The sequence below is a fragment of the Elephas maximus genome, chromosome 10 (genome assembly GCF_024166365.1).
Source record: "Elephas maximus indicus isolate mEleMax1 chromosome 10, mEleMax1 primary haplotype, whole genome shotgun sequence".
In the NCBI taxonomy this organism is placed as follows: domain Eukaryota; kingdom Metazoa; phylum Chordata; class Mammalia; order Proboscidea; family Elephantidae; genus Elephas; species Elephas maximus.
In genome coordinates, this window is record NC_064828.1 from 72,769,847 (window position 1) to 72,785,189 (window position 15,343).

Genomic DNA, 15,343 nt, shown 5'->3' on the forward strand with positions numbered 1-15,343 from the left:
AGGAGGACCTTTCTTGTCAGCTTGCCCCATTGTGGGACAGAAAGGGAAGACTGAAGAGTGTGGCTTAAAAACTGTCAGCAATCAAATACCAAAATAATGGACTCAGATTCTTTATTATATGATAACTCAATACAACTTATAAAAAAAATACAAAGATATTAAGCAATATGTTTATTTAATTTTATCAAATTTTATATATCCTCACATAACCCACATACAATTAATTTACAAGCAAATACTATACATAAAAGATGAAATCATTTTCTGTTGAAAACAGGAAGCAAAATCTTAAACGCAAAAAAAGCCTTAGGAAAAAAATAAACAGTGTCATCATTGATACAATAATCAAATTTTGGAAATTAGTCTATACCTTCATGTTTAATTTCCTTTCATTAAGGATATCAGAATAACTGACTGACCCTGCTTTTACCATTCGTTACATTGGAAGAAAATAACACAGACTTTATTCACTACCAAGAACATAAATTCTTTGAGATTATTACTAAAGTACCACTCTGTAGGCCTGCAATGCAATGGTGAAGCATAAATAAAATCCAATAGTTTTAAAATAATTTTTTAGTACCTAAAGTCCACCTCAGCACTAATTCTGCAGAGTTACCACTAAAAGGTCTCCTGATGACCTGAAGTAGTCCTTGTTCTTACTAAAGCACCTAAAATACTTCCAGAATGAAACTTAGTTCTGAGGACAATCAGGCTTGATATTCACAATAAAGATTAATAGAAAAAAAGTATCAAATTCCATCAAGATTAATAAAGATTCTACCCTGAATGTGGATTATAAAATCAAAACCAAGGCTAATGTTACAAATAAAAACAAAATTAGATAACATAGGCTTAATTTCTGTAAATATTCAATAAAATCAGATAATGCAACTATGAAAAATCTATTATTGATTTAATCGCCTTCATGTTTTAATAATAATGTAAATTTACACTGCAAATAATTTAAGAACAGTAAAATAATTCAAGAAATTAGTAACCAGTTCAAAAAAAAGGAAATTGTGTTGTATTTTGTGAGGAAGACGGAAAACTTTTTAAAGAGGAAGAATATGTGACATTTTGATCCTGTTCAAATGAAAACGGAAAACTAAAATCATCTTTTCCAGCTACAAATGTATGAGTTGACGAGTCTGATGGAAAAGTAAATGTAAAAGCATCTTCTCCTTCTGATTTCCCAAATAAGTTTCCTAAGAAAGATAAACATTACAGTATAGTTATTCATGTTATATAAAGTTTGTATAATCTACTGAATTACAATATACATAACCACAATAATATATAGAGTAACATTGAATCCTTTACCTACTAAGCAGATACTTAACTGTGTTCCTTTTATGTGCAAGGCACTGTCCTGGGTACTATGGACAGTTAAAAACGGACTCAAACTTAAACCTTACTTTGAAGTAATTTGAATTCAAGAATACAAAGAACTAGTATACATGGTAGAAAGTGGGGTAAAATACCTCATATGGAGAGAACAGCACAGAGGCACAGAAAGAGGCATCCACAGGAAGTAAAGAATAACAGAAATCAATTTGGGTTGGCAGGAGCACTGAGAAATAATAAAGAGGTGTAGAGGAAATTACTCAAGATGAGTTTCAAAAGATTGCTGAATACCCAACTACAGAATCTGGACTTTATTTGGTAAAATACAGTAAGCCATTAAAGGTTTTCAAGCTGAGACATGGCATGATTTGAACTGTGCTTTATAAGGATTACTCAGAAAAGAATGCGTAGAAAGGCTGGAACAGGAGTGTCTAGAAATGGGGATAACAGAAAGGAAGAAATATCTATTGTCTAGACAAGAGGTAATAAAAGCCCGACCTTAGCGACTAGAATGAAGGAAAATGCTGAATCTGAGAGACATCGTACAAGTCAAACTTATTCAACTATTATTTATTAACTACACGACACTATTCATGGCATTGTTCAAGGGAATTGACAGAGTTGTGCAAAGAGTTCTATAGTTTTAAAAGGAATTTTTAAAGTAAACTTTACATGTAGATGTAAATACACGTTCATGACTCTCTGAATTGCCATTAAGGAAAAATATTGTTTTTCATTTATTATATTATTTAAACCTATAAATATAAAAAACATTTTCAGCATCTTAATTATAATTTAAAATCAATTATTATTAAGCAATTAAAAATGTACAGTAATCCAAATCCTTACTTGAAACAAATCTTTTAAAATATTTACATTTTTTAAATAGAGAACCAATTCAAATAGTACATTAAACAAAATAATTTACTTTGTGCCACTTTGAGATTTTCATATATTTTTAAACATCTTGATTATTTCACTCTAAATAGAGCTAAGCCAACCAAAAGCAAGTTGGATAGACAAATGGATGGATGGATGGATGAAGTGATTACTAAATACTTCAGTTCCTTCTCTCTCCCTTTTTTACTTTATTTTTCCACTGACTTCAGTACACAATCACAAGACTTAAGCAAAGAAAATAGCTATTAATGTAAATATAGATCCAGAAAGAAACAAAATCTTGAATCTTCCTTTGAATAAATAAATTAGAATTTTTTTAATTTGAGAGGAAAAAAGATTCACATAAGGTCTTCACAAAACTCCTATGCTCACTGTAAATAAAATAACAGAATATTGTGTAAGACAGTATTGTAGGTGCTGTGGGAAATTGAAAGGTGAATAAAATAGAATCCCTGCCTCAAAGGGCCTACGATCTAGAGTAGATTTTCTACATATTCATAAATAACTGTGATAGAAGGTATAATGTAAAACAGTATCTAAAAAAAGAATAAGAGACTCAGAAAAACAAGGGAGAGATCTTTTTGGAATGGAAGGGTGAGAGAGGAAATAAGAAGAGGTTTTGTGGAAGAGAATTTGGTCTGTAAAGATGGAAAGAGATGATGTTGAGGATTTCCAGAAGAAAAAGTAGGGGAGAAAGTGTGAACATATTTGAGAGGCACCAAGTTCTCTAATCTAGCCAAAGCACAGGTTATATAAATAAGATAAAAGGCTTAAAAGGTATGTTAGATCTAGGCTAGAAAAGTAGGAGCATAATTTGATAGTCAGTGGGGAGTCACTAAATGTATTTGACTAGAGCAATAACATAGTCAGTGCTTTGCATAAAGAAGATTTATTAAGTAAGGTAATCTATAGGTAAACTGAGAGATGAAAAGATCAGTTAAGATGTTACTGCAACAGCCCAAGCGAATGGTAGTAAGAGTCTGAAATATGCTGGTGTCAATGAAAATTGAAAAGAAAAAGAAATATTTTAGAAACAGAACGGATAAAACTTGGTGACTAGCCGAATGTAGTCACAGGCACAGAGAAGTTAAAATTATCACTGAGGTTCTGAATCCTGGCAATTAGAAAAATGGAGATATTTTTAGGGGCATGAGAAGGAGAACAAGTTTGATTTCAAATATGCTGAGTCTTTAATATCTACAAAGGCCTTGGATATAAGGAGATTTGGATTATACAATCAGGAATTAGGCCTTTGTGTTTAGGAGAAAAGTCAGTGGGGAAGATATGAATTTGGTCATTACTTGTACTATATTTGGAAGCACTGAAGTACATGAGTGTCAAGTGAATGAGGGTGTCAAAAAAGAGAATGTAAACAGATTTAAAATTTTATATGGCAGACATTTAAAGAATTCTACAATTAGTGGATTCCCTCTGGTCTCATAGCATTAAGTATCACCTATGATAAATCTAAAATTTATGTCTCCACTCCGCTGAATTACAGACTCATAATATTGTAATGGATTGAATTCTGTTCCCCCAAAATATGTGTCAACTTGGTTAGGCCATGATTCCCAGTATTGTGTGGCTGTCCTCTATTTTGTGATTTTCCTATATGTTATAAATCATAATTTTTGCCTATGGTTAAAGAGGATTAGGGTGTGATGTAACACCTTGCTTAGGTCACATCCCTCATCCAATGTAAAGGGAGTTTCCCTGGGGTGTGGCCTGCATCACTTTTTGTCTTACAAGAGATAAAAGGAAAGAGAGGTAAGCAGAGAGCTGCAGACCTCATACCACCAAGAAAGCAGTGCCGGGAGCAGAGCACGTCCTTTGGACCTGGAGTTCCTGTGTTGAGAATCTCCTAGTCCAGGGGAAGACTGATGACAAGGACCTTTCCCCAGAGCCGACAGAAAGGAAGCCTTCCCCTGGAGCTGATGCCCTGAATTTGGACTTCTAGCCTACCAGACTATGAGAAAACAAATTTTGTTAAAGCCATCTACTTGTGCTATTTCTGTTATAGCAGCACTAGATGACTAAGACATATATCCAACCTCCTACTTTATTTTCACCTTAAACTCGCTGCTGTGGAGTAGATTCTGACTCATAACGACCCTATAGGACAGAGTAGAGCTGCTCCATATAGTTTCCAAGGAGCACCTGGTGGATTCTAACTGCCGACCTTTTGCACTTAACCACAGCACTTAAGCACTACGCAACCAGGGTTTCCACTTCACTTCACTTTATTATCTAGTAATTAAAGCAGTTCGAGAACTAAGCTCCCAATTCCTGCCAATCTCATATCAACTTCTACAGCCTTCCGTATTTCAGTAAATGGAAATTCCACTCTTATGGTTGTTCATGTCAAAACCTTGACATCATTCTTATTTTCTTTCTCTCAATCTTTACATCCAGTCAATAAGCAAATCCTTCCAAATCTACGTTTGGAATACTTTATAACCCAAATCTGACACCTTCTCACAACCTACACAGCGACCATTCTAGCCACCATCAATTCCGACCTGTATTGTTTTAATAGCATCCTAATCGTTATCCTTGCTTTCACCCTTGCTTCCATGTACTGTGTTCTTCATATAGCAGCTAAAATAATTCTTTTAAAACCTGTCAGATAATTTCAGTCCTTTGCTCAAAACCCTCCCATCTCGGCTTCCCATCTCACTTAGGAAAAAAAACAAGTCTTTAATGTTCTACAAGCACAAATGATTCTCTCCCCTTCTATCCTCTCTGATTTGATCTCCTACCAGTTTTCCCCTTCCTTATTCCATTCCAAACATACCAATTTACATGCTATTCCATGAACATGTTGCACATGCCTCCATCTCAAGGTCTTTGCACTCTCTGCCTGAAACACTTTTCCCCATAGCTTGTACCTGCACATCCTTCAGGTCTCTGCTCTAATGTTGCCTTTTAGTGATACCTTCCCTGATTTCCTGGTTTTACACGGTAACTACCTTTCCAAACCAAGTACTCTTTATTCTCCTTACTCTACTTTTCTTCATAGTACTTATCACCACCTGTGAGTAAAGAGTTAATCTGGGCTGATCCAGGCCTGCCTGGGAGAATGACCTTGGAGTCTGACTTCTCACAGTACTGTTTTCTTTGAAAATACAGACTTAAGTATGGAGCGTTGTGTCTTCCTTATCTACTGTATGGAACTACACCTGAATTGGAGGAATTACAAGTTAGCATATAGGCTTGGGCTTCGTGACTGATGGTAAAAAAGACTGGAGGGAAACTGAGACAGCAGATTTTCTGTGTCAAGGTGACCTACATGCACCATGCCTCTTACCCTATGTGAGGCGGCAAAAGAAAGCTTATACTTGGGCAGCTGATAGCCTCTCATTGAGATAAAGATGCTGCACCTGCTGTTATCTCCTATTCTGTATCTTCTACGAAGCTAAGTAAATATACTATTAGATTAAGTTTACTATAACTTGAGAGTTTGACTGCCAATTCAAGCCCATAACAACCATTCTTTAATGTATTACCTGACATACATTCATTAATTTGTCTATTTTAAATCTCTCCCACTAAAACACAAGCCCTGTAACAACTGTGTATCCTTGTCCACTGTTCAAACCCCAGTCAAAAGGAGATGAAGAATATCCAACGAAAAGTAAGTACCAGAGGAGAAGAAATCCCAAACTCTAGAAAGATGGCAGTAGTCAACTGTGTCAAATGCTGCAAAAAGCCTGAATGTAACAATAAATGCAAAAAAATCCCCCAAACCCCATAATGTTTGTTAATTGGAAAGTCAGTAGTAGACATGGAGAAAAGAAGTTCTGATATAGTGACAGCAGAAGCTAAGTTGCTAAAAGATGATCACTGAGTGGGACAAAACTAACAGTAATTTTTAAAGATAAACTGAGTACCTAAGAAAATCAGTTAAGTGACAAACCCAATACTAAGTGGGTAGTTAACATGTTTTTCTACACAGAAAATTTAAAGCACTTACCAATTTCTTGTTGTGATGAAAGGGAATTTAAATTTGCTCCAGAATAACGTTCATTAAACTGAAAAATAATTTCCATTAAATATACTTGTGAAATCAGTAGAACAGTATACATAGCATTCATACTTGAGTCTAAGTTACACGTAAAACAAGTGTGGCCAGATACACCTTTCACATAAAGCCTAGTTCTTCAGAATTAGGGCACACAAAATCGTTAACTTTCTATACAGCACATTATTGTGCTTAAAAAGAAATATGTCTTCAAAACTACCTGCCATTTATTTAGAAAATAAGGCCTATTAATTCTGGCAATAGATAAAATATAAACAGGCAACATACATTGTACTAAGGATTGTTCCTACTTTAGATTACTAGTACGACCTAATATTCAAGTCAACTTTTGCTTTATTACAAAGGCCTTTACTAAATTAGGTTCTTGGTATTGTTTTTCTGCCCATGAAAGTAATAGGAAGTATGACAGCTTCGTGTCAGTTCAGATCAAATTTTGCTAACAAGAATACTTTCTCTGCAAGACGGACTTTTAAAAACCAGGATCATGCTATATACAGAACTGCTTCCTGTCTTCTTTTCTCTTAATATTACATTCTAAGCATTTTTCCATGTTGCTTTTTTTCAGACATGATTTTTTATGGCAATATAATATTCTACCATATGGACATACTATAGTTTTCAAGGAGCCCTGGTGGCCCAATGGTTAAGTGCTTAGCTGCTAATAACCAAAGGGTCGGTGGTTTGAACCCACCAGCTGCTCTGTGGGAGATGGATATGGCAGTCTGCTTCCATAAAGGTTACAACGTTGGAAACCCTGTGGGCCAGTTCTATTCTGTAATATAGGGTTGCTATGAGTCGGAATCAACTTGATGGCAATGCATACACAATTTTCAACCATTCTTTTATTTTGTACATTTAGGTTGTTTCTAATTTTTTTCTAATGTAAATCACACTGGAATAAACACTGTTCTACATGTTATTTATGTATCTTTGACAATTAATAAGAAAAGCTGTTTTTCCCAGAGATTTCCTAGTCCCTTGAATTCTTTTTCAATGACTTATTCACTCATCAAATAGACCTTGTTCATTTCTCTATTGAAGCAGTCATTTTTTTCTTACTGGTGCATATAAGCTCTTTATATTTTAAAGATATTGACTATCACGTTATTACAAATATTTTATATCATTATATCAATTTGCCCTTAATTTTCTTTTTAACATATGGAAGTTTAAGTTTTTGTATGTAACCAAGCCCCGGCACTGGGTTTTTGGGTTTGGGTTAACCAAGCCCCAATTTTTTTTTTTTCTTTTGGTTCTCCTTCCACTGTTTTTAATGCTTGGAGAATTCTTCCTCCTCTTAAGATCTGAAAAATATTCACCTATATTTCCTCTGAAATATTTTATGGTTACTTTTTTTAATTGAATGAATCTGTAACTTCTATTGGTGTACAGTGTAAGATGAGTGCCTATTTTATCCCTACTAATTTTTGGTCCCACCTTTATCACATTCTTTTGTTTCAAGACTTTCTAGAAACAACCGTTGTTCAATCTATCAATTCTTATGCCATTATCACACCATCTTGATTATGCTACATTTATACGATGTTTTAATATGCAGAAAGTGAAGTTCCCCCTCACCAATCTTCCTTTTTGTAATATTCTATTATTAATGTTCATACAATCTATAGTGATATCCTCTCTTTCATTCTTAATATTGATAAATTGTACTCTCTTTTTCTTTGTCAGTCTAGCTAGGAGTTTATAATTTTGGCAATTTTTTCAAAGAACCAAATTTGGCTTTGTTAATTTGTCTATTGTTTGTTTCCCTTCCACTGATTTGTTTTTATATTCCTTTAGCTTCTTCATTCTACTTACTTTGGATTTTCTTTGCTGTTCTTTTTCTAGTTTCTCAAGGCGAAACCATAAATCACTAATTTTTGATCTTGTTTTCTATTAATTACTTAAATTTTTAAAGCTATACATTCTGCTCTGACTTTGGCTGCATCCCATAATTTTTTAACATGCTGAATATTTATAATCATTCAGTTCAAAGTATTTTCTAATTTCTCTTGTGATTTTCATGGTACAAGTATTTAGGGTTTTCTTAGATATCTTACTGATTTCTAATTTAATTTCATTACGGTCAGAGAACATACACTGTATGATCTCAATCTTTTTAAATTTATTAAGTCTCATTTTATGGCCCAGAATATTATCTATCTTGGTGAATGTACAATGGACACTTGAAAAGAACGTATATGCTGCAGTTTGTTAATGTGGTGTTCTATAAATGTCAATTAGGTCAAGGACGTTGATATCGTTCATATCTTATAGAAGATCTTTATTGATTTTGTTGTCCAATATCTATCAGTTGCTGAGAGGGGTGTTAAAAATCTCCAACTATGTTCATGTTTTATATATTACTTTTAATTATATCAACTTTTGTTTCATGTATTTTGAAGCTGTTATTAGGTTTGTATACGCTTGTGACTGTTACTTCTTACTGGTGAATTGACCCTTTTGTCCTTATGAAATGTTCTTTGTTACCACTAGTAATATTCTTTATTTTTAAGACCACCTAAAATGATATTAATATGGCATTGCTACCTTCTCATGCTTATAGTTTTCATGGTATATCTTTTTCCATCCATTTACTTTCAACCTTTGTCTTTATATTTAAAATGTATCTTCTGTAGATAGCTTATAGTTGGGTCTTGCTTGTTTATCCATTCTGACAATCCCTGCCTTTTAATGGAGTATTTAGTCCATTAATGGTTAATGTAATTATTAAAAAGTTCTTATTTTGGTCTTCTATTTTACTGTTTGTTCCATTTGTGCTTCGATACTCTGATCCTCCTTTTCTACCTGCTTTTGGGTTAAATTTTTTTTAGAATTCCATTTTAATTTATTAACAATCTTCTATCTGAAAATTTTCTTGATTATTCTTGCTATTCTTGATCACTTTTCCCCAGAAAACTTAAAATTATTTTGTCAATCTCCTCCCCCAATCCTTCTACCAAAAAGCAAAACAAACAAAACAAAAAAAATTAAAGACAAACAATCTTGCTGGGATTTCAATTAGATTCAAACTGAATTAAATCTATAAATTATTTTATAAAGAAATCATCTTCATTAATATTTTCTCCCTATACAAAGGTACTTCATGTATCTTTCTATGTATTCAAATCATTTTTTTCAGTAAAGTTTTTGTAGTTTTCTTTACCCAAAATGTACATGTTTCTTGTTAGGGTTATACACATGTATTTTGTATTTATGTGACTACTGTAAATGAAAATTGAGCAACTGTACTAGATAATTATTTTTTCATGCCCGCAAACCCCTTCTAAAAATTGCCAGATTTTATAATAAACATTTAAATAAAAACTGAGACAAAAGTTGAAGACATGAAATACTATGAAATACATAGTGCTATATCATCCATCAACAAATTCCAAATTTCAATTATTTAATTTGGTATAGGGAGACCTAAGAATAAAGTATTCCAATCCATATAAAATTGGCTAAATATGATTAATTTAAATGAATAACAACACAATATTTATATTAAATTATATTATGTTGTATCATCAAAATACTTATACAGCATTATTAAGTGGTTGTACTTTTCTACATGCTTTATGTATATAAACTCATTTAACATTCACAAACTATATAGTAACTATTATTATTTCCAATTTACAGATAAAGAAACTGAAGCACTGAGAGTTATCCAAAATCCCACATTCAGTACACACCCAAGCAGTGTGGCGCCACATTTTACTCATAACCACTACATTATACTGTAAAATACTGGTAAAATAAAGCACATCTTAACTTTTGGTCTTAATTGGTAAATACAGAAATAAGTACTTACTCATGATTTCTGTAACTAAAGAGTATAAATCAGTATTAGAAGGAAATTCTTTGTCTTTTTTAATTAACTGATGATAATGCTGCTATGTATACACATGCAGCTTGTGTATATACACAAGACCAAGTTAAAATGTAGTGCTTTTCATATTAAGAATATGAAGTTTATTTAAAAGTTAGATATAATAACCATAAAGCCAAATTCACTTTTAAACAGCCTTTTAACTGCAACTTAAATCATTCTCTCCCCAAGATTCTGTTTTTACGAATAGATGCCAATTTGAGGTACCTGGAGTTGGAAACAAAAAGATGCTGGGGAGTTTTGATTTACTATCATTACTCCAAATTTTCTTTTAATTGCCTCTGTTTTGTCCTCTGCCCCAAAAGTTTGGTACTAAAGAACTAAAATTACTTGAGTTTCCAGTGTACAATTTGTAGGAAAATTTTAGCTTCTCATATTACCTGATCTGATGAGATTTCTGATTCAAATATAGAAGAATCAAATAAATTCAATCCAGGTGATCTAGAAGTATAACTTGATAGAAAAGAATATCCAGGGGATTCCTTTTGTGTTTGACTTTCAGGTACTATATTTCTATTTCTGTTACAGAGAAATAAGAAATCATCAAAACATTTTTTAAAAATCTACTATTAAACATTTCAGACTGATGGCACCATAAGCAACAGCACAGAGGTGAGAACCAGTGTAGCAGGGAAAAGTAGAAAGTAGTTATTTAAGTAACAAACCTATGGAGAGAATATGGTTTTAAGTGCAGAGTAATGTTAAATAAAGTAGAACAATCAAGCTGAGGATAATATTGCTTAATACCTCTATTCTATATACTTTCATAGGTATTAACTTACTGATTTCTCACAATAACTCCAGAAAGTACCCAAAAAAAACCCAAACCCAGTGCCGTCGAGTCAATTCCAGCAATCCTACAGGACAGAGTAGAACTGCTCCATAGAGTTGCCAAGGAGCAGCTGGAGGATTCGAACTGCCAACCCTTTGGTTAACAGCCATAGCACTTAACCACTATACCACCAGGGTTTCCTACTCCATGAAATAGATACTATTATTATCACTTTCATTTTACAGAAGAGGATTTTGAAGCATAAAAAGGTTAAATGATCTTCTCAAAGGTACATAAGTACCAGAATTGGAATTTGAATGGAGCAATGCTGATTTAAAGTCCAAACCGTTAACCCCGATGATATATTGTCTCCAAGGTCTTGAAAACCAGTCGTAAGATTTTAGCCTTGATGAGAAACCAGTCATTACAGTAAAAGTAATTAATTTGGGGAAAAACTTAGATGAAGTTGTATATGACAGTGGTTAAAAGCATCGATTCTGGAGCCAAACTAAAATAAACAAGGACAGAGTAGAACTGTCCTATAGGAGCTATACTAAAAAAAAAAACTACCTGAGCTTAAATCTCAACTTTATCATTGACTAGCTGTACCACCTGTAATTCTATTTCCTTAACTGTAAAAGAAGGATATTATCGTACTTATACCTCATAAGGTTGCAGTATTAAATAAGCAATATTTATAAAATGCTTAGAACAACAGCTTGTACATAATTGGCCCTATATAAGTGTTTGCTAAATAGAAGATACTGCCAGAACTAGATGTATAACCATGAATGAGTCACTTAACTTTTACAGGTCATAGTTTTCTCATTCATAAAGAGAAGTTTTAGCATATGATCACCTCATTCTTTTTCAGATTCTCAGACTTGATGATGAGTTTCACTTTGAACATTCTGTGCTTGAGTCAACAACATGACATTCATATCTAAAACTCTTAATAGCATTTTAAAATACAAAAGTAGAACACATATGAGAGATACCTTATGATCTAAGTTTAGACGGACCTCAGAGTTTCAGCATTAAGGACAGAACTAAACAAAAAGGTTAAATGCAGCACTGTTTTCTTGGCTACAGATTATAAATCTGTGGCTTCCAAATTTAATAATTAATCATTTGGAGATATTTGTGCCCCCAAATGATATCTAACAGAATGGCAATTCTTGCTTCAGCTACAACAACATATAGGAAAATGACTGCTAGAACATTATTCAGTCATAAATCCACAATCTACTATCTGTGGCAGCAGCTTTTTAGCTTAATGTTTTTAATTTTCCTACAATTTTTTAAAATCTTTTAGAAGGTATTTAATCCACATACTATTGCCCTAGATAAGTACTCAAGATCTATGCCATCTTCAGCTAAATGTTACAGGAAAGTTGGAGGGGTGGATCTGTGAAACAAAAACAGCACACCATTAATTGTTCAAATAAGGTGATGGATACGTGGAGGTTCATTAAACTAGTTTCTTTGTGTGTTTTAAATTTTTCATAATAAAAACTTTCTAAATTTACAGGTGGTAAAGCATTTTACTACTTCTATCAATTACTGATACAACTCCATATGTAGATATTTTAAATTATTAGTTAAAATCCTACATTTCAAATGAGGGTGTTTTAGGAAACTGTAATTTTTCCAAAGATTCAGGTGTTTTCACAGCTTCAGGAGTTCTTAAAGATAGAGGAATTTCAGGAGTTTTTGGAAAATTCTCAGTCCTTTCTTCTACTTCATTATTTTTATTTTCTACTGGCTTCCCAAAGTGTTCTGAATATATAGCCTGTAAATTCAAAATAACAGAAAACATAAAAATCAATGTTACTGCATTAATAAACTCACATATCTAAAAATGCGTGAGGTGGAAAACACCATATTAATCTATGATGTTATTACTTAATAGGCAAAATAACTAAAATAAAAATAATTGGTAAAAATAGTACCAAAATATATATGTCAAAAAATATATAAATAATTATTTTTAATTATCTAATTTTTCTTCTCTTCTCAGCTCCATCTTCCCCATCCCTACCTAAAAAAGTAAATGAAAAATGGAACATACTCAAAGTTGATCAAGAAAAATGGTTAGGAATTACTTTCTTTTAAATTTTCCAATCATGCTCTGGGTGAAGAAATGTATATGCTACTTCCTTAAAAGGGAAAAACAATTTACTTCAGAACAATCTTGCACTCACTGGTTTAGTGTGTTCTTGTTTTTTTTTTTTTGCCCGTATTAATTCATTATACTACTTCAGCTATAAAAATTGAAAACCTGAATACTAAGTTTACTTTATCTCATTCTCTAGGCTAGGAATGTGCTTTTTCAAATATGTTTGTTACACCAAATTCCATTACAGAAACAACTTGGGTCCTCCCACCAAAATTAAAATGTGCCTTTACTTGTATTTCTTTACAGCAGAATACTATTGTTTCTTTTGTTTTAACCTTTAGTAGCTTGGGTAATATAAACCACAGCTTTATATTCTGTTGAATCACTACTTGATACACATTGTCTATATAATTACTAAAGCTTTCTACTATTATAAAATACTTTCAAGATTTTTTTTTTTGTTTTGGTTTTTTCATTGTGTTTTTTTTTTAATTGTGCTTTAGGTGCAAGTTTACAGTTCAAATTAATTTCTCATACAAAAAATTTATATACATATTGTTATGTGACATTAGTTGCAATTCCTATAATGTGATACCACACTCTCCTTTTCCACTCCGGGTCTCTTGCGTCCATTCAGCCAGTTCCTGTCCCTTCCTGCCTTTTCATCCCACCTCTGGACAGGACTCGTCCATCTGGTCTCATTTATCTGCTTAAACTAAGAAGCACATTCTTCTCAAGTATTATTTTGTTTTATAGTCCAGTCTGAAGAGTGGACTTCGGGAATGGTTTTAGTTCTCGGTCAAGATATTTTTGTGGCAATCACTGATCTTGAATTGCCATGGAAAACCATTCAATCTCACCAAACAGAACTGTTTTATTTAGTCATAAATTTAGTTGTAGTCTCAACACATATCGTCATCTAATGACAATTCTTTTTGTATATTTTAATGCAAACTTTTTGTGGCTTCTTTTTGTTACCTAAACTGTTCTAAGAGGTAGAATCTCTAACACCCTAGCAACCTGATAACCAAGGAAAACTAGATCCTCCATGATCTTTACTGCATTGAATCTGAATGTTTAATGGAAACAGAATGTCTTAAATTGGAATATTGTGTTTAGAAATTAGAAACCAAACATTTGACTTACTTTTGAAGTACATTTTGACTCCCTTAATTTTCTTACTGTCTCTTTACCACCACATTCAGCATCTGTTTGTTATATGAGAAAAACTTTTTTGTTCTTTTTAACATTTTATGGTGAAATAAAACATTTATAAAACATATAAAATTACCAATATTTTTACCTACAAAAATAGCAATTTCATATCCTATAGCCCAATATATACAGGTAAGAGAATAAAACATACATGAACAGTTTAACAAACAATTATAAAGAGAACACCTATGTAACCACCACACAGGTAAAGAAACAGAACATTATGAGTACCTACCTCAAGAGCCCCTGTATTCACCATGTCCTCCTACTAAGAGGTAACAACTATCCTGACTTTTGCAATTATCATGTCATTGTAGATTTTCTTATAGTTTTATCATCTATGTAAGGATTCAAAACCAGTATAGTTTATTTTTCCCGTTTTTAAATGTTATATGATGAATAGTATCTATGTACGCTTATGTCTTGCTTCTTTTGTTTAGCATGTTTATGAAATTCATCCACATTGTTGCACGTAGACTTATTTCATTTATTTTTACTGATATAAAATATTTCATTGAATGAACACAATATATCTATCCATTCTATCACAAGCAGGTATTTGGGATGTTGCTGGTTGGAGGCTATTTCAAGCAAACAATGATGCTATGAACATTCTTTTACATATATCCTTGTATATATGTGCTTGCATTTTTCTAGGTATATATCTAGAAGTAGAATTATAAGATATAGGGTAGGTGTGTCTTCCTCTTTACCAGATGCCAAACTATTTTCTGAAGTGGTTGTTGTGGCAACTAAAACCAAACCAAACCCATTGCCATCGAGTTGATTCTGACTCACAGTAACCCTACAGGACAGAGTAGAACTGCCCCACTGGGTTTCCAAGGCTGTAATCTTTACGGGAGCAGACTGCCACATCTTTTTTCCATGGAACTGCTAGTGGATTTGCTGAGCACTTAACCACTGCGTAAACCAGGGCTCCTTTGCGGCAACTAGCCATACTAAACGAAATCATTCAATCTGACCAGACAGAATTATTAGCTCCTATTATAATTTAGGAGCCTGGTGGCACAGTGGTTAAAAGTTTGGCTGCTAACT

At 32.9% G+C, this 15,343-nt stretch overlaps 1 protein-coding gene across 1 annotated transcript in view; it reads right to left on the reverse strand.

Annotated features, from left to right (window-relative positions):
- Positions 1–1,005: 1,005 nt before the first annotated feature.
- Positions 1,006–15,343, reverse strand: part of C10H14orf39 (chromosome 10 C14orf39 homolog) — a 50,465-nt gene continuing 36,127 nt past the window's right edge. Inside the window, exons 13-17 of the mRNA XM_049899312.1 lie at positions 14,219–14,280; positions 12,567–12,745; positions 10,562–10,706; positions 6,221–6,278; positions 1,006–1,208 (exon numbers count right to left, since the gene is read on the reverse strand). Of these exons, the coding sequence (XP_049755269.1) occupies positions 1,006–1,208; positions 6,221–6,278; positions 10,562–10,706; positions 12,567–12,745; positions 14,219–14,280 (647 nt within the window). The remainder of the gene's footprint in view (positions 1,209–6,220; positions 6,279–10,561; positions 10,707–12,566; positions 12,746–14,218; positions 14,281–15,343) is intronic.